Raw genomic sequence first — 18569 nt, forward strand, 5'->3', positions numbered from 1 at the left:
ACATTTTAAAAACTATTCTACATACTATATTTAGTCGGAAGTGGCTAACTTTACGTTCCTTGGTACTATAACTCCAATCTCTTGCCTACATCATCTTCGTCCTGCTCGTGGTTTAATTTCCATTCTTGTTTTGTCTCATCAGCACACATCGAGGCACTGCATGCAGTGCCCCAACTATGCTATCACTAATTGCAAGCACCTAAGGGTCAAGAATAAATCCTTGAGATATCCCACTAACTATAAATTGAAAGCTTGCAAATTATCCATTATTCTGCTTTCTTCTACTAAACTCTCCTAGTTTCACAGTTTCCTACATCAACACTGAAAGCTTTTTGAAAATCTGAACCTGCTGTAGAGTCACACATCATAGAATCAAGCCCTTCTTCCCACTATACCCATGCCAACCATCAAGGATCTAACTATACTAATCCCAGTTACTTATGGGCTTCTGTGCTTTAGTAATTCAAGTGCTAGTCAAGATACTTCTTAAATATTGTATATGCATCTGCCTTCACAACAGTGTATTCCAGATTCTCCTCCAACGGGGTAACAAATAAATACATCCCTTGATGCATTTATGTTTGCAATGGTCTGTATGGATGGCCTGCAAAGCACAGATTTGCACTCTCTCTCAGTATGTGCAACAATAATAAACCCATTACCGATCAGTGTGAATCCAAAACTATGCATAGCAGTCCAGCTGTGGCCTAACCTATGTCTTATTAACTTGTGCCATAAACTTCTCTCATGCCTCAGTGAATAAAGGCCTGAGGCTCTGCATTCAACACAGCACTCTCCACAAATTCCACCACCTCCAATGGGACCCAACCACCAAACATATCTTTACCTCATCCCCTCACACTCCGTTTTCCATAGGGATTGTTCTACCCATGATTGTTCATTCATCCCTCCCCACTAATCCCCCTTGCAGCACTTATCCCTGCAAGTGGAAAAAGTGCTACACCTGCCCATTCAGGGCCTAAAGCCGCCCTTCCAGGTGAGGCAACACTTCAACTGCAAACCTGCTGGGGTTATCTGCTGTGTCCAGTTGTGTCCAATGCAGCTCCTCTACTTTGGTGAGACCCGTCATAAACTGAGGGAAACAGCTTAGCTAAAGCTCCTCCACTCCATTCACCGATAGCAGAACTTCCCATTGACCAAACGTTTTAAGTCTGATTCCCATTCCTCTTCCAATATGTTGGTCCTTGGCCTCCTCTTGTGCCACAATGAGGCCACCCTCGGGATGGAGGAGCAACACCTTATATTCCATCTGGGTAGCCTTGAAACTGATGGTATGAATATCGATTTCTCATTCCAGTAAAAAATTCCCCCTCTCCTTTCTTCTCGTCCCCACTCTGGCCCCTTACCTCTTCTCACTTGTCAATCACCCTAAGTCTCTTCTTACTTCTCTTTCTCCTCTGGTCCACTCTCCACTCCTATCAGATTCCCTCCTCTCCAGCCCTTCACCTTTTTTACCCAAAACACAAAATACACTGCAGATACTGGGGTCAAAGCAACGCTACCCTTTCTTACGCATCTGGCTTCACCTATCACCTTCCAGCTCTCCTCCTTCCCCTCCCGACACCCTTTTTATTCTGGCATCTTCCCCCTTCCACTCCAGTCCTGAAGAAGTATCTCAGCCCAAAACTTCAACTGTTTATTCATTTCCAGAAATGCTGCCTGACCTTCTGAGTTCCTCCAGCAGGGTGTGTGTGTGGTGGGGGGGGTTGCTTTGGATTTCCAGCATCTGCAGAATTCCTCATGTTTATGAAGTAACTTGTATGCCAATTTTACAACCTCATTTAATTGTGATCAAGAATTCTTGGAATTGTACACGTAGATTTCTCTGTTACTCAACATTCCCTAGGGCTCTACCGCTCATGGTGTATGTCCCACCATTACTAGTCCAGACAAAGAGTATCATCTTGAAGTTTTCAGGATTAAATTCCACCTACCATTGTAGTGTCCATTTAAATTACCCTGCAGCCAAATACTGTCCTTGTCACTTTCAACAACACTACTAAGATTAGTGATAACATATCCTCCTTGCTGATGATCAATACTGGCGCACATCAGGGGTGTGTGCTTAGCCCACTGCTCTACTCTCTATATACGCATGACTGTGTGAAGAGTCATACCATCTATAAATCTGCTGATAATACAACCATTGTTGGTAGAATCTCAGGTGGTGACGAGAGGGTGTACAGGAGTGAGATATGCCAACTAGTGGAGCGGTGCCGCTGTAACAATCTGGCACTCAACGTCAGTAAGACGAAAGAGCTGATTGTGGACTTCAGGCAGGGTAAGACAAAGGAACACATACCAATCCTCATAGAGGGATCAGAAGTGGAGAGAGTGAGCAGTTTCAAGTTCCTGGGTGTCAAGATCTCTGAGGATCTAACCTGGTCCCAACATATCAATGTAGTTCTAAAGAAGGCAAGACAGAGGCTATACTTTATTAGGAGTTTGAAGAGATTTGGCATGTCAACAAATACTCTCAAAAACTTCTATAATTGTACCATGGAGAGCGTTCTAACAGTCTGTATCACTGACTGGTATGGAGGGGCTACTACACAGGACAGAAAGAAGCTGCAGAGGGTTGTAAATCTAGTTAGCTCCATCTTGGGTACTGGCCTACAAAGCACTCAGGACACTTTCAGGGAGCGGTGTCTCAGAAAGGCAGCGTCCATTATTAAGGACCTCCAGCACCCAGGGCATGCCCTTTTCTCACTGTTACCATCAGATAGGATGTACAGAAGCCTGAAGGCACACACACAGCAATTCAGGAACAGCTTCTTCTCTTCTGCCATCCGATTCCTAAATGGACATTGAATCCTTGGACACTTCACTTCTTTTAATATACAGTATTTCTGCTTTTTGCACATTTTTAAAAAATCTATTCAATATAAGTGTACTGTAATTGATTTACTTGTTTATTTATTATTATTTTTTTAATTTATTTTTTCTCTTTGAGATTATGTATTGCATTGAACTGCTGCTGCTAAGTTAACAAATTTCACGTCACATGCTGGAGATAATAGATCTGATTCTGATTCTGAAGTATCATGCCATCTGGTAATTTACTTATTCTGCCTCCAACATTCCTACCCAAATCATTATTGCTTATAACAAAGAGTGAAATACTGATTCTTGTAGTAGTTACCGGCCACAGGATTTCAAGCGCAGAAGTCACCATCATACAATGCCTCCAATTAGAAAGACAATTTTGAATCCAATTTGAAGACAAGAAAACTGGAGTGGGGTAGGCCACGCACCCCTCAAAGCCTGCTCTGCCTTTGAATATGATCATGATTGATCTATCCCGGTCCTCAACTTCTCTGCTCTGCCACTCCATTCCCTAATCTTTCCAAAGTGCTTCTGGTAACCTATCTCCACAACCCTCTTGGGTAGAGAATTCCAGATATTTAACAGCATATGTGAGAAGAAATTTCCATGTACCCAGTTTTAAACTATTGGTCCCTGATCTTGAAAATCACCCCTCATTATCCAAATACCAAAAAATACCAAGCTATTTAGTTTCTCTTGAACAGACAATACTTACATACCAGTAATTAGTTTGGTGAATCCCCTTTGAGATATTTAGGGCCTTTCTGAAGTCCATATAGACTACACCAACTGTATTGCATTCATCAATTCTTCTTGATACCTTTTTGAAAAATTTAGATTGTACCTTGCTAGCTATAACCTCAGTTAACTCTAAAAAATTTATCAAACACTGTTTCCTCTCACACAATCATCTTGATTCAGTCTAATTATATAATGATTTTCTTGCCTCATCACTGTATCTGTACTAATGATTCCACACTAACACTTCTTGACCCATCTTCTTCCTCCATCTTTATTAATCAACATTGTATTATTTCTTATATCTACATTTACTATGACTTTTCTAGAACTCGGGGGACTATGGATAATCAAAGCTCTTTTAAAATTTAAGAATGTAGGCTATTAGATTCAGATGATTTGTAAACTTCCTATTCTATTAATTCCTGTTTTTTCTTCCTTTACATTAACTACATTAAATTTATCACGTGCACTGACTCCTTGGTTGCTAGTATTCGCAGTATGTTTATCTACCATACCTATGAATGGAAACACAGATTCTGACAATCTACATTTGACTTTAATCAAATACCTTTTGTAGTACTATCACTTCTTTTGGATTGAATTCTCTCAATGAAATCTCAGTATATATGAAGCATATTCATTCTGACTTCCACTGACTCATTTCTGTTGTAACAATCAACTTGCTAAGGAACTCAGCAAGCTGGGCAGCGTCTGTGTTGGCAGAGGATGGGTGGCTGGAATTATCAAAACCCCTGCATCAGATCTGAGGGTGGAGACGGAAGATAGCTGGTCTAATGTTTCATATTCTAGCAGCAGTCATTTTACTAATTTAACTCTTAAGTTTAAATCACTTAAATGTTAGTGATTATTCAACTGCTCTTTATTTGACATTGCTTTCATAGTAATTAATTTAGATTTTGCCAATGTACTGGCCCTGCTTCTCAAATAATTTATCAACTCTAACCATAAAATACCACCTCACCAGCAAAATGATTTTTTTTTCATATTTCCTGCTCAGTTATTCTTAAAAGTGTCAGGTACAAGTTCAAAAATATTATCCCATATGATGCCAAATTCAGGAGATTTTCACTCACGCTAAAGTTGTTGATCTGACAGTAATCAGATTCTGGAATAGTTCCAACACACTGCAGCATATTGAAAAGTTCTCCTTTTATTTCTTACTCCTTTTCAATACTCACTAGCTAGACTATAGAACACATACAACTGAGTATTACTTGGGTAAATCTAACAACATGGTAAAATGTATGGGAAGAAATTACTAATTTTTAAAAATATTTTAAAATTTTTGTTCCTCCTGCAGCCTGTAAGGAGCTTGTATGTTCTCCCTGTGACTGCGTGGGTTTCTACCAGGTGCTCTGGTTTCCTCCCACAGTCCAAAGACGTACCAGTTGGTAGGCTAATTGGCCATTGTAAATTATCCTGTGAGTAATATCGGATTAAAACTGGGGGATTGATGGGTGGCATTTCTTGAAAGGACCAAGGGGCCTACTCCATGCTGCATCTCAACAAACAGACAAACAAACAAATAAATAAATAGAAAACCACACATTCTGAGCAATCTTATCCCTCCTAAACTCTGCACTCACACCTCTGCTATGCAACATTCATTGTTATATAAATTGTAATATTTTGACTTGCATTTTGTCACACGATGACAATCCTGTTATCTAATTTGTCTTTAAAAATGCATTCGTTGTGAGTCTTATCAAACAATAGTAAATAAGATTGCTTACTTTCAAGACAGTCAGCATGTATAGTAGCTTGAGCAACAACGATTACTGTGTTGCAGAGAAAATTAAAAAATATATATCTAGGTATGGGACATAATTAATATAGAACATAGAATATTACAGCACAGTACAGGCCCTTCAGCCCACAATGTTGTGCCGACCCTTAAACTCTGCCTCCCATATATCCCCCCACCTTAAATTCCTCCATAAACCTGTCTAGTAGTCTCTTAAATTTCAGTAGTGTATCTGACTCCACCACTGACTCAGGCAGTGCATTCCACTTACCAACCACTCTCTGAGTAAAAAACCTTCCTCTAATATCCCCCTTGACTTCCCACCCCTTACCTTAAAGCCATGTCCTCTTGTATTGAGCAGTGCTGCCCTGGGGAAGAGGTGCTGGCTGTCCATTCTATCTATTCCTCTTAATATCTTGTATACCTCTATCATGTCTCCTCTCATCCTCCTTCTCTCCAAAGAGTAAAGCCCTAACTCACTTCTCTCCAAAGAGTAAAGCCCTAACTCACTTAATCTCTGATCATAATGCATACTCTCTAAACCAGGCAGCATCCTGGTAAATCTACTCTGTACCCTTTACAATGCTTCCACATCCTTCCTATAGTGAGGCAACCAGAACTGGACACAGTATTCCAAGTGTGGCCTAACCAGAGTTTTACAGAGCTGCATCATTACATCGCGACTCTTAAACTCTATCCCTCAACTTATGAAAGCTAACATAAGCCTTCTTAACTACCCTATCTACCAGTGAGGCAACTTTCAGGGATCTGTGGACATGTACCCTCAGATCCCTCTGCTCCTCCACACTACCAAGTATCTTGCCATTTACATTGTACTCTGCCTTGGAGTTTGTCCTTCCAAACTGTACCACCTCACACTTCTCTGGGTTGTCTGCAAATTTGGCAATCCAACCTTTCTACCCCCAAATCCAGGTTGTTAATAAAAATCACGAAAAGTAGGGGTCCCAGAACCGATTTTTGTGGGACATCACTAGTCACAACCCTTCAATCTGAATGTACTCCCTTCACCACGACCCTCTGCTTTCTGCAGGCAAGCCAATTCTGAATCCACCTGGCCAAACTTCCCTGGATCCCATGCCTTCTGACTTTCTGAATAAGCCTACTGTGTGGAACTATTAATTAAATAAAAATGTCAAAAGGTTTTATGCTATGGGAGCTTCTTGATAGTCTAATAGAGTGCAAGTGTATATGAGCCTGTCGATGGAATCTTATTATTGAATTCTGGGGCTTCAGAATGTAGATTACCAGTTTAGATTTTCTGATTGCTTGGAACTTAAATTCCAGCTGTTTTACACGGCATTCAAAAAATACCAATTTGATTGCATAAGCTTTTTTCACATGCTTTGTAATCCAATACACCTTTTAACCCATCAATTCAGTCAGGGTTCTCTAAACAGGATGTAATACATCATTCTGGAGACATAAACTGGTGAATTCAAACAAACTGTCAGGTTTATTTACAGTATAATGGTAAATCTGATAAGAAACACACTCACTGAACTATGCACAGCTTCCAGCACAGTCTTATTACAGGTTCAGGTAGAGGTTAGAATTAAACCTCATATGGTCTCTTCAGTGAAAAGAATTGATTTCAGATTGTGGGTGGTTGATTTACTCTGTCAGTCTATTCCACTGAATAATTCCATCACAAACTGAGAGACCCACAGTCGTGAAAATCTAAACCAGCTCTTGTGTGTGGCAAACCAACATCACACAATTCCTCCCAGCAATGCTCTGAACAAGGGATACACAAGACATGTCATTATGAACAAGAGAAAATCTGCAGATGTTGGAAATCCAAGCAACACACACAAAATGCTGGAGGAACACAGCAGGCCAGGTAGCATCTATGGAAAAGGGTACAGTCGACATTTCAGCCTGAGACTCTTCCATTGATGCTGCCTGGATTGCTGAGTTCCTCCAGCATTTTGCACATGTTATTATGTCTACGTCTGATAAAGATTAATTTTACTTGGACAAATACCACTTACAATATGTCAGTGAATGCCAGGTCAAATTCTTGGTGTAGCACAATCAGACCTAGAAATTAGCACTGTCCAATTGCATTGCCAGGAAATCAATTCTCGTGTCCGCCCGGCTGAGAAATGTAATGCAAGCAACTGGATTTGTGGGCATTATCTCTTTGTTCTTCAAAGTCAGCTCCTCTACTTATAGCATTACCAAAGATAGCTTGGTTCCGGTTCCAAAGCTTGCATTGTTAGTAAAAAAAAAGTAATTAATAATTATTTCCCATTGTCCATCAAGTGAATCTGTGGAATGCTCTGCCTCAGAAGGCAGTGGAGGCCAATTCTCTGGATGCTTTCAAGAAAGAGTTAGATAGAGCTGTTAAAGATAGCGGGGTCAAGGGATATGGGGAGAAGGCAGGAACGGGGTACTGATTGTGGATGATCAGCCATGATCACATTGAATGGTGGTGCTGGCTCAAAGGGCCGAATGGCCTACTCCTGCACCTATTGTCTATTATAGAACACTTATTGTCTATTGAACACTTATTACTACCATAAGTTCATAGATATATTTTATTTCCCATTGAAAAAAATGTTTTTGTTTAAATGAAAATAGAATTCAGCAGGTCAGATCATAACTATGGGAAGAAAAAAATGAGTAAATGTTTCAAATCAAAGACTCTTCATCAGAACCAATATGGATTTTAACCTCTCAACTTAGTCAGGGTACTTTAAATTGAATATTGTAGGATTAACTGCAAGTTTAAGTGTTGTTCTTTCTGATGTTGCACAGTATGGGTATCTACTTTTGAAATATATTGTTTTAATTGCAAAGACTGCACAAAAATATTTATGCATACAGTATATGCACGTGTGTGTTCACCTATATACCTGCTTATTAATGCAAATATCTAATCAGCCATATATAAATAAATTATCTCTTTCTCTCTCTCTCTCTCTCTCTCTCTCTCTCTATATATATATATATATATGTACAAGCAATTTAATTAGTATGAGCTGCTGCCTCTAAGATCCTGCGAACCGGGCTTAATGTTGATCTTGGATGTTATCTGTGCGGAATTTTCACTGAACCTCTGATATGAGAGTTTTCTATGGATGTACCAGTTTCCTCCCATGTTCTAAAGAAGTATTGGTAGGTGAATTAGCTACTGTAATATGAGCAGGAAGAACATCGAAGTGGAGTAGTGGGCATGTGAGAGCAGAGTCACTGTAGAGCCACGGGAAGGAATAGGGCTGATGGGATTGCTCCGTTGGAAGACAACATGGATATAATGAGCTCATTTGTGTGTGTCATAATCAGTCAGTAGTAATAATCACCATTTAGATTATTACACTTTTTTTTACAAAGTTCTGTAATACCAGCCATAGGAGTTTAATGAAATGCTATTTGATATCACTTTCAAAATAAAACTCTAGTGAAACTTAAACCTGACATGGAAGTTGTGGTGAATAGGAGTTGGGCACAGGAGTGGCCCACCTTCTCGAAGCAACTTTGTTATGTGGCAAGTACAAGGTGACAGGTAAAGAAACAAATTTTAAAAATGGATAAATGCTTATCGTCTTGACTAAATTTATAAATATATTTATAACAGACAGGTATATGAGGCTCCATTATCAGTAAAGATATTTTTACTCAAAATGAGTGGCATTTCTTAACTTCCTATTGTAGATTTGATAAATTTCAAATGATGACAGGGGCCAGAATTGTCTTGCATTACAAGTAAGGAACTATCATTTGGTGTCTTCAATCACACTCAGGGAAGGCATCAGAATTGTATTGCAATTAAGAAGTATCAACATAGAGTGCGTCTTTGTGGGGGTATAATCTTCACTTCTTGCATTTCTATATTTTGCACAATATTATATTAATTAACACAAATACATACAAGTTGCCTCTTTTTTTAACATTCAGTCATTCTTATATTTCCAATTTCCATTTCCCTGCTTCCAATCAACACATTTCTACTAACAACATATTTTAAATTTGGTTTTAAAGTGACATTCTCTTGAACCTGTCAATGAGCAATTTAATTAGCTAACTGTCAGGGGAATTACTGATAGACATGGTGAAGAGTTGCTTCTATGCCACTTGGTTAATATGTGACAATTACTGGAGAAATAGAGAAAGGAAGTTTACTCAACTTCATACAGATTTTTGGGTCACTGCAAGTTTTGACCTAATATCTGAGGTTTATAAGATTGTCATCTAGAATGACAGTTGCACATTACATGGTCTTTAAGGTGATGGATGAAGATCAGGTATCCCACTTCTCATAGACTTTTGGTGGTGTGAATTTTAAGTACAGAACATGAAAGAGGATACTATTCTGGAATCTTTGAAAAATTAACTGCATATATGTGAATGACAAAAGACAGTATATAATTATCACATCATTAGCATATTCATTAAAATGACAGCACCTATTTACAATTACCAGCTGAAGCTACGGTCATTAAAACGTCAGTGCTCTCGTACTTTGAATTATGGACATTACATACCATGATATAAATCTATCATGGTAATCACTTCATAAAATTTATTATAAATAATCTATTACCATGCACTGTTTCCTCTATTTTTACCACACAATAGGAAAATTAGGAGGATTTTATTTGCAAGAATTCACATCAATCTCTTGATGTTCTATCTCATGTTCTGATAGCTTCAGATTTAATTTATCTCCTCCAATAGCCACCTTGGCCCTGGGTTTTATAACCCCCTCTCAGACAGCATCTCCACCACTTATTACATTCATTCAAGGGCTTTCCTTTTCATTCTCTCTCCTCTTCTGATATGAGATTAATTATCTTCAGAATTTCTAAGTTTTTCCGGTTCTGATGAAAGTCCAATGATTTGAAGTGTTCATTCTGTTTTCATTTCCATGGATTCTAACTGACCTGTTGAATATTTCCAGTGTTTTCCCAGTTTAGTTGCTGGCAGTTGGCCCTTTATCAAATTAATTTGTACAATCATTTCAAAGATTCTGGTTTGTGCACACCCACAGATTTGTCCCAAATTTGGTACTGATTGGCAGTTTCATTTAGGTAGGATTTAAATATACATACTGAGGAGGCGAAGGGATAACAATGCTGTAGGAAAGAATGTTCTAGGCCAATAAAATGAAGAAATGTCATTGAGGATAAGACAGGGGCATCTACAACATATTAATCCTATTACCAGTGCCAACCTCAAAAAGAAGTGAATAAGTGGAAATTACTCACATACCACTGTGAAGTATCTGTAAGATTGTAAGAGCATTTAATTAATTTAATATAAAGATTGCATTGTATTTTATTATAAAGCCTGTGTGCATAAGATTTAAACAAATGCTAAATGAATTATCTTAATTTATTTTGCTTACATGCAATCATTTGAAAGAGACCGTGGTCTTTCTAAAGTTTTGTGTTATGTGCTATTGTTAACCTTCATTTAATGCTTGATTAGGATTTATTCATAACTAACACTTGGTAATTAAATGATCTTCTTCGTGTCAGTATTGTTTTGCAGTTACACACAGAAAATGTTAGCAACAGACATGTTGCTTATTGAGCAAGTTAGCATGCTGTCTGACTTATAAACAATACAGAATTACTGACTGAAATCATTTCCCCAAGTTCATATAGATTAGGATTTTAGCACCAATTGCCATTCTGAAGCCCAACAACTTAAGAGTTTTCCATATACCTGATCTCAATATATATTTTACCATGAGTGCTTCTGATACGTTAAGTGTGGGTGGTGTTATCATGAGAGCAAAGTGCTTAAAAAATTTAGCTGGTCCCTTGACTTATCGGAAAATAATTTCTCAGTGCTAAAAGCTCATGTAGATCTTACACGAGCATCTCCTTCAATTTACACACATTCTGATATATTGTTTATCTAATAATGCCTATTTCTATTTGAACCCTGGCAAAATTTGGCCTTTCCTTTAATTTATTGCTAAAGAAACCACAAATCAAATTTTTGAGCTTAATAAGACTGTGCTGATATTTAAGCATATATACAGTGGATTCTGGTTAATTGGGACACACTGGGACCAGCCATTTTGGCCCAATTAAATGGCCACCCCGATCAGCCAGTTTCATGGAAATAGTTAAAAAGGTATAAAAAAAGACAAGCTGAGTAACAAATTATGTACTTAAAGGAAATACAGTAAGAACACTAACTATAGTACTATAAATCCGTGCATTAGTCCCTGATAGTTATTGATGGAGGACCTCATTGAGTGTATACTGCTGTGTTCTTTTGATTGACTGTAAATGAACAAAATCAGTGCAGATAATGGACTGTCTTCATACAATGCTATCAACTTTTACATCTTACGAAACTTAATTTTAATTGTAACATTCAAGATGATAGTCGATGCCTTCAAATTCCTCATAGTTCCTAACTTGCTGAATTGGTGAAATCATTTCATTTTCATTCCTGACTGTTTCTGGTATCCCCCCCAAGCCTGAATGCTTGAAACTGCAGTGAGCAAAATAATTTTGAATTGTCTTGCTGCTTATTTGAACATAAACACACACAACTGATGCTTTTTAAAAACTCTAAGCACAGTGTAGCATCTAACGGCCACACAAGTGCTTGCGACTGAAACTAGTTAGAAACTGTTTGGCAAGTCTCCTACTCAATTAAGTAGCACAGTGTCCCAAATAAACAAAGGGAATCTGCAATTTTCTCAATTCGATTTTGTTCTTTAGGAGTTGTCCCAAATAAGCAGCTGGCCCGATTAACCAATGGCCCAATTAAACAGAATCCACTGTACTACAAATTCACAAAAACAAGACAATTACTGAATTCATCAATGTTATTTATCATGGGAAATGGATCAGATCAGCAGATGGCAACATCACATTTCAGGACTATCTTAAGACATTTCTCTGAAACACATATCCACCATAGTTTGCATGACCAAAGGTAAACAAATAGTCTGATTATAGTGCTAATACTAGAATTGTGTCAAATATGTGCTGCCTTTCCCAGGTTTGAAAACTTTAAAAAGCACAAATAATACTAAATATTTTTTGCAAGGTGATTTAATTATTCTTGCATCTGATAACCTAGTTGAACTGCTGCGGGACCGTACAGTCACGGCAGGTAGTTGGTAGAAAAATAGCACATCAGTAGAATCCTGCCTGATGCACACACACTTTGCTTTGACCTATGTATGCATCAACAACAGGTTTTTCCATTTTTATCTTTGCAGTCAGAAAAATTATAATGGCACATTTGACACAATAGTCAAAGCACTGGATCATTGCACACGATGCTTTCTGCTCTGTGAAGATGATCAAAGTAGTAAATGTTTAATAATATTAAGTATTTAAAAATAACGACAGCAAACTTCAGCAATGACAAGTCTCAGGTTCTAAATTGTCCTTCAGAAACAACAAGGCACCGAAGATTCAAAATTCTCTGCACAGGACACAATTTTTTTTTAAAAAAAGGTCAAATTATTTAGGAAAAGAACTGGAAAATATTCACAGGTCCAGGTTGCCTGGAAGCAGAACATATTGTTTCAGCACACATATTCTTTCTGGATAAGTGTCTGTGAATCTGTTTGCTATACTGAGCTGCATTTGTGCCAAGACTATTTATGAGGTGTGTAGCTACAAACCTTGTATCCTCTCATAATCATTTGGAAATAAATGTTTTTTTTTTAAACAGGAAGCCATATGATCTGCAAGAGCTGTTTGTGATGTACAGTTTGTTGTCTGCCAGTTACCGTTTGCCCTCTTCAGTAATAAGACCGTAAGACACGGCCTATCGAGTCTGCTCTGCCATTCCATCATGGCTGGTTTATTATCTCTCTCAACCCCACTCTCCTGCTTTCTCCCTGTAACCTTTCATTCCATGGCTAATCAAGAACCTATCAACATCTGCTTTAAATATACTCAATAACTTGTCCTCCGTGGCAATGAATTTCACAGATTCACCAACCTCTGGCTAAAGGAATTTCTCATCTCTGTTCTAAAGGGTCATCATTGTATTCTGCAGCTGTACACTCTGATCCTAGACTCCCCTACCATAGGAAAGATCTTTCCAAATCAACCCTATCTTGGCCTTTCAATATTTGATAGGTTTCAATTCTTCTCATTCTTCTACACTCCAGCAAGTACAAGCCCTGAGCTATCAAACACTCCTCATATGTTTTATCTTCCTTTCCTGGAATCATTTTCACGAACCTCCTTTGGACTGTCTCCTACGCTAGCACATTTTTCTTAGAGTAGGGGCCCAAAACTGCTCACAACAATCTAAGTGCAGCCTGACCGATGCTTTATAAAGCTTCAGCATTACATTCCATTGCTTATATTCTAGTTCTCTCAAAATGAATGATGACATTGAATTTGCTGTGTTAACCACTAGGGAGTCCCGCACAAGGAGTCCCAAGTCCCTTGCACCTCTGATTTTTGAAGTTTCTCCACATTTAGAAAAGCAGAACATATTGTTCTATACCTTTATTCTTTCTACCAAAATGCATAACCATACATTTCCCTACACTATATTCCATCTGCTTCTCCCAATCTGTTGAAATCCTTTTGCAGACCCCCCCGCTTCCTTACCTGCCCTTCCATCTAACTTGGTATTGTCTTCAAATTTGGCCATAAAGCCATCAATTCCATCATCCAAGGAGCTGACAAATAACATGAAAAGAAGTGGTGCCAATACTAACCCCTGCAGAACATTACCTGTCACCAGCAACCAACCAGAATGAGCCCCTTTAGTTTTAACTTTTTGCCTTGTCAATCAGCCCATCTTTTATCTATGTTGGTATCTTTCCTGTGATACCATGGGCTCTTATCTTGTTAAGCAGCCTCATGTATGGCAGCTTGTCAAAGGCCTTCTGAAAATCCAAGCAAATATCCACTGACTCCTTTCTTTATCCTGCCTGGTATTTCCTCAAAGAATTCTATCAGATTTGTCAGGCAAGATTTCCCCTTAAGGAAATCATGCTCTCTCAACCACTGGGCACATCTACATGAAATGCTGTTGCAAGAAAGTAGCATCCATCATCAGGAACCCCACCACCCAGGCTATGCTCTCTTTCTGGTGCTGCCATCAGGAAGGTGGTACAGAGGCCTCAGGACTCACACAGCCAGGCTCCGGAAGTTATTCCTTCTCAACCATCAGGCTCTTGAACCAAAGGGAATAACTTCATTAAATTCACTTGCTCAGTTATTGAAATATTCCCACAACCAATGGACTCACTTTCAAGAACTCTTCATCTCATCAATATTTCTTTCTTTCTTACTTATTATTATTGTTCATTTATTTTTGTATTTTGTTGTCTGAGTTGATGTGATTTTTCACTGAATATGTTTCATTGTTATGGCTATTATTCTATACATTTATTGAGCATGCCCACAAGAATATGAATTTTAGGTTTGTATATGGTGACATATATGCACTTTGATAATAAATTTTTACTTTGAATTTTGAACTGACTTCGGCCTACTTTATCATGTGCCTCCAAGTACCCGAAAATCTTATCCTTAATAATAGTCTCCAACACTTTCCCAACCACTGAAGTCTGGCTGACTGGTCTATTTCCCTTCATCTGTTTCCCTCCCTTCTTCCAGAGTGAGGTGATATTTGTAATTGTCTAGTCCTTTGGAACTATTCCAGAATCTAATAATTCTTGAAAGATTATTTGCTACTGCCTCCACAATCTCTTCAGCTACCTCTTTCAGAAGCCTGTGGTGTAGCAGAGTCAGGTGACTTAGCTAATTGCAGACCTTTCAGCTTCGCAAGCACCTTCTCCTTAGTAATAACAACTACACTCACTCACTACTGCCACCTTGATACTGTTGACTTTCTGGCATATTGCTAGTGTCATCCACAGTGCAGACTGATGCAAAATATTTATTAAGTTCATCCACCATTTCTTTGTCTCCTATTACCACTTCTTCAGCTTTATTTTCCAGTATTCCGATATCCACTGTCACCTCTCTTTTACTCTTTATAATTCTGAAAAAAATTGCTTATCTTTTTTATATTATTGGCTAGCTTCCCTTCTAATTTTCTCTTTTCTGTTCTTATGGTTTTTTCTGTTGCCTTCTGTTAGCTTTTGAAATCCTCTAACATCCCACTAATTCTTTTTATATGCCCTCTCTTTTGCTTTTATACTGTCCTTGACTTCCATTGTTGCCCATGGTTGCTTCATTCTCCCTTTCAAATATCTCTTCATCTTCAAGATGCAGTTATCCTGTGCCTTCCAAATTGCTTCCAGAGACTCCAGCCATTGCTGCTCTGCTATCATCCCTGCTAGTGTCCCCTTCCAATCAACTTTGGCTAGCTCCTCTCATGCCTCTCTAACTCCCTTTACTCCACTGTAATGCTGATACTTCTTACCTTATCTTCTCCCTTTCAAACTGCAGGATGAATTCCATCATATTATGATCACTGCCTCCCAAAGTTTCCTTTACCTTGAGCTCCCTAAGCAAATCTGGTTCATTACACATTATCCAATCCAGAATGGGCTCAACCACAAGCTGCTCTGAAAATCCATTCCATAATGTCGTAACACCTGTAAAGGTTGTATCTCTGAATGCAACTGTTTTGACAACTGCAAAAAAAGTACAAGCACTTTACACCTTAGACTTGAGCTGAAGTTCCCCATCGTTTCAGGATGTTAGCATTGCATCTTCTGTAGACTTGATTAATGATCCAACAGGTCCTGCAATTCAGAACATAAACTGAATTTCACTGTCGATCTTTTCTGCACAAACCCATGCTGCATGGATTTCCCACAACACATGTCAAACATATTGCTGTGGGTATAGTTGGCAGAACTCGACTGAGAATTGAAAGGAATTCTCACACCTATACAGCTACCAAACAAGTGAAAATACAAAGATTTGTTAGAGGGTAGCGGGAAAGAAATCTGCTTTGGGGTGGAAAGGAGAAAGAAGAGAGACTTACAGGAAAGACTTCATATCTAACCCTCGATTACGGAGCTGTCCCATGACGTAATCCCAGCTCCCAGGGTTGGAGCGACTGCGGCCACCGGCTGTGCGACTGCGTGACCCCGCTGTACTGCCTGCCCTGTGCTGGGCTCTGTAGGGAGACCTGCTGCCGGAGGTTGTCTGCTGCTGGAACTGAAGCTGCCCCAGGCTCTGGCTGGTGGTGGGCTGGTGGTGGGTAGGTCTATGCTGCTGCAGCGGCTGCTGCAGGCTCTGCTGCCTCTGCAGCGTCCGAGGTCGCGGGCATTTTGGCTGCTGGTCGGCCGGCGGTGTGGATATGTGTTCTAACGTAGAGGCTGCTGACAAGAACGGCTCATCCAAGCTAACAGAACAGTGGGGCAGAAGAAAATAGTGGAAAGATATATAAAAGGAGAAAACAAAAAGCAAAGCAGAGTTAGCCAACCTGTAGTGAAGTCCAGCAATGCATCTTGAGTGTGTTGGATGCCAGGCTTCCGGCTGATAGATCATTAATGTATAGTTACTGACAGGTAGCTATCATTTCGTCATCACCACACAATTACAATACAGCATTACCAAACATCAGTCTCAATTTAACTTCCTGTCCTCATTGTGGTGCATTAGAATTACACTGGTTATTGGAACACAGCAAGTGAGCAAGGTTCAACAAAAGAAGTACTTTGAGGAATATGGAGCTCTGGTTTACTAGAAAGAAAAATAAACTTTTTCTTGTGGGCAGTAAGAAGCATTAGGATAAAAATATTGAGGGTGTTAGACAGTTGATCCTAGGAGTCACAAACCTTTATTTTAAAAGTTGCTCATTAAATACATTTCTCTATATAGATACAGTGATAGAAAAAATGTCTCAAAAACCTTATCATTCCACATATAGCACAACTTATTCTTGCTATCAAAAACCTCAAGCAAGTGTTGTGTTTTTTTCCCTCTGTACAGAGCCACAGTATCAGTGTTAATGTTACATGGAAGGAGAAAATCCATGAAATTAGGGCAAGTTTAAAACTTCTCAGTCTTAATATCCTTAGCGTGGCTATACAAGAAAAACAATTACAAAAGATTAGAAATTAGAGAGAAAGAAAGTGTGCGTGTGTTTATGTGAGAGAGAGAGAGAGAGAGAGAGAGAGAGAGAGAGAGAGAGAGAGAGAGAGAGAGAGTGAACAATGCTGTTTTCAGAAGATATTTGATTTGTAATTCCCTATTAATGAAAATATCATCTGCATGCAAAGAAAATGACTGTCACCATCTTATGTTTCAAAGGTCTTTTAATACCTGTGGAAAATATAAGGTTTACAAAAAAAGGTCAATGTTTGAACTTGCAGTTCCTTTCTTCTGTATGATCAAATTAAATATTTATTAGAGAAGGACCTTTAATTGCTCATGGGAATAAGTTCCTCTGCAGGGCACCTACCTTGTTTTAGCTAATGCTACTCAACTTGAATGAGTACATACCTTTTTGCTTGGTTATTTGCATCCATTAGTTAGGAAACATTATGCTGTTATAATTATTAAGCAACGCTGATTGTCAAATTTTAACACTAAATTACTCAAAATGGTGAAAAAAAAAATTCCTTTTTAAAATAAGTCAGGGTGATCCCATGTAAAATCCCAGTTCATTTAACAAAAAAAATTTAATCAGATATTAATTTTAGTAATCACTGTTGGAGTTTTATATTATGAAAGGATATAGAAAATTCCTACCCATGAATTCTGTGCTCACTGTGGTCAAGAACATAAGCGATCAGAAATGGAATACTTTCCTCTCCAGGCAGTGTGCACTCTCAGATTTGGTAGAACTTCATTATATCCAAAGAGAAACTTAGTCAATAAAACTCAATGGCACAAGTGTATTTCCATTGCCTCAGTCTTTTCATTTCTCACATCAACCATTCTGTGACCTCCCTCAATAAAATTACCAATTAATGTTCCATTACGGCGGGCTTGTGCTGTGGGTCGATATTTACTGGTAATTATCTTCCAAATATTTGAAAGTAAATATCATAGAATACATTGCAGTAGGGAGATAGATCTTTTCCACTGCCCTAAGCATTTGAAAAGTCCTTTTTATTACTTGGTTTTTGTTCTTGTAGGGGTTTGCCAGCTGAAAATTGAATCAACAGTTTTCATCCCATATGGGAAGTGTGAATATGTAAGCCTAAGATAATTAAATATTAAAAAGTTCAAAGACTCATTACATCATTGCTCAAAGATCAACCAGAAAGAATCCAGTAAAATGTCGACTTTGATATCAATAATGGCTGATGAAATAC

At 38.5% G+C, this 18569-nt stretch overlaps 1 protein-coding gene across 4 annotated transcripts in view; it reads right to left on the reverse strand.

Annotated features, from left to right (window-relative positions):
* Positions 1-18569, reverse strand: part of LOC132397220 (synaptotagmin-7-like) — a 518616-nt gene that overhangs the window by 104326 nt on the left and 395721 nt on the right. The window contains exon 1 of one of the 4 annotated variants that reach the window (XM_059975673.1): positions 16730-16809. The exons of 2 other annotated variants lie outside the window; for them this stretch is intronic. In XM_059975673.1, coding sequence (XP_059831656.1) covers positions 16730-16794 — 65 coding nt within the window. In that variant the 5' untranslated portion in view covers positions 16795-16809. Of the gene's footprint in view, positions 1-15957; positions 15999-16729; positions 16810-18569 lie in introns of those variants that run through there. One more of the 4 variants, XM_059975672.1, reaches the window with a different exon arrangement.

This window comes from Hypanus sabinus, chromosome 7 (assembly GCF_030144855.1).
Source record: "Hypanus sabinus isolate sHypSab1 chromosome 7, sHypSab1.hap1, whole genome shotgun sequence".
NCBI lineage: Eukaryota > Metazoa > Chordata > Chondrichthyes > Myliobatiformes > Dasyatidae > Hypanus > Hypanus sabinus.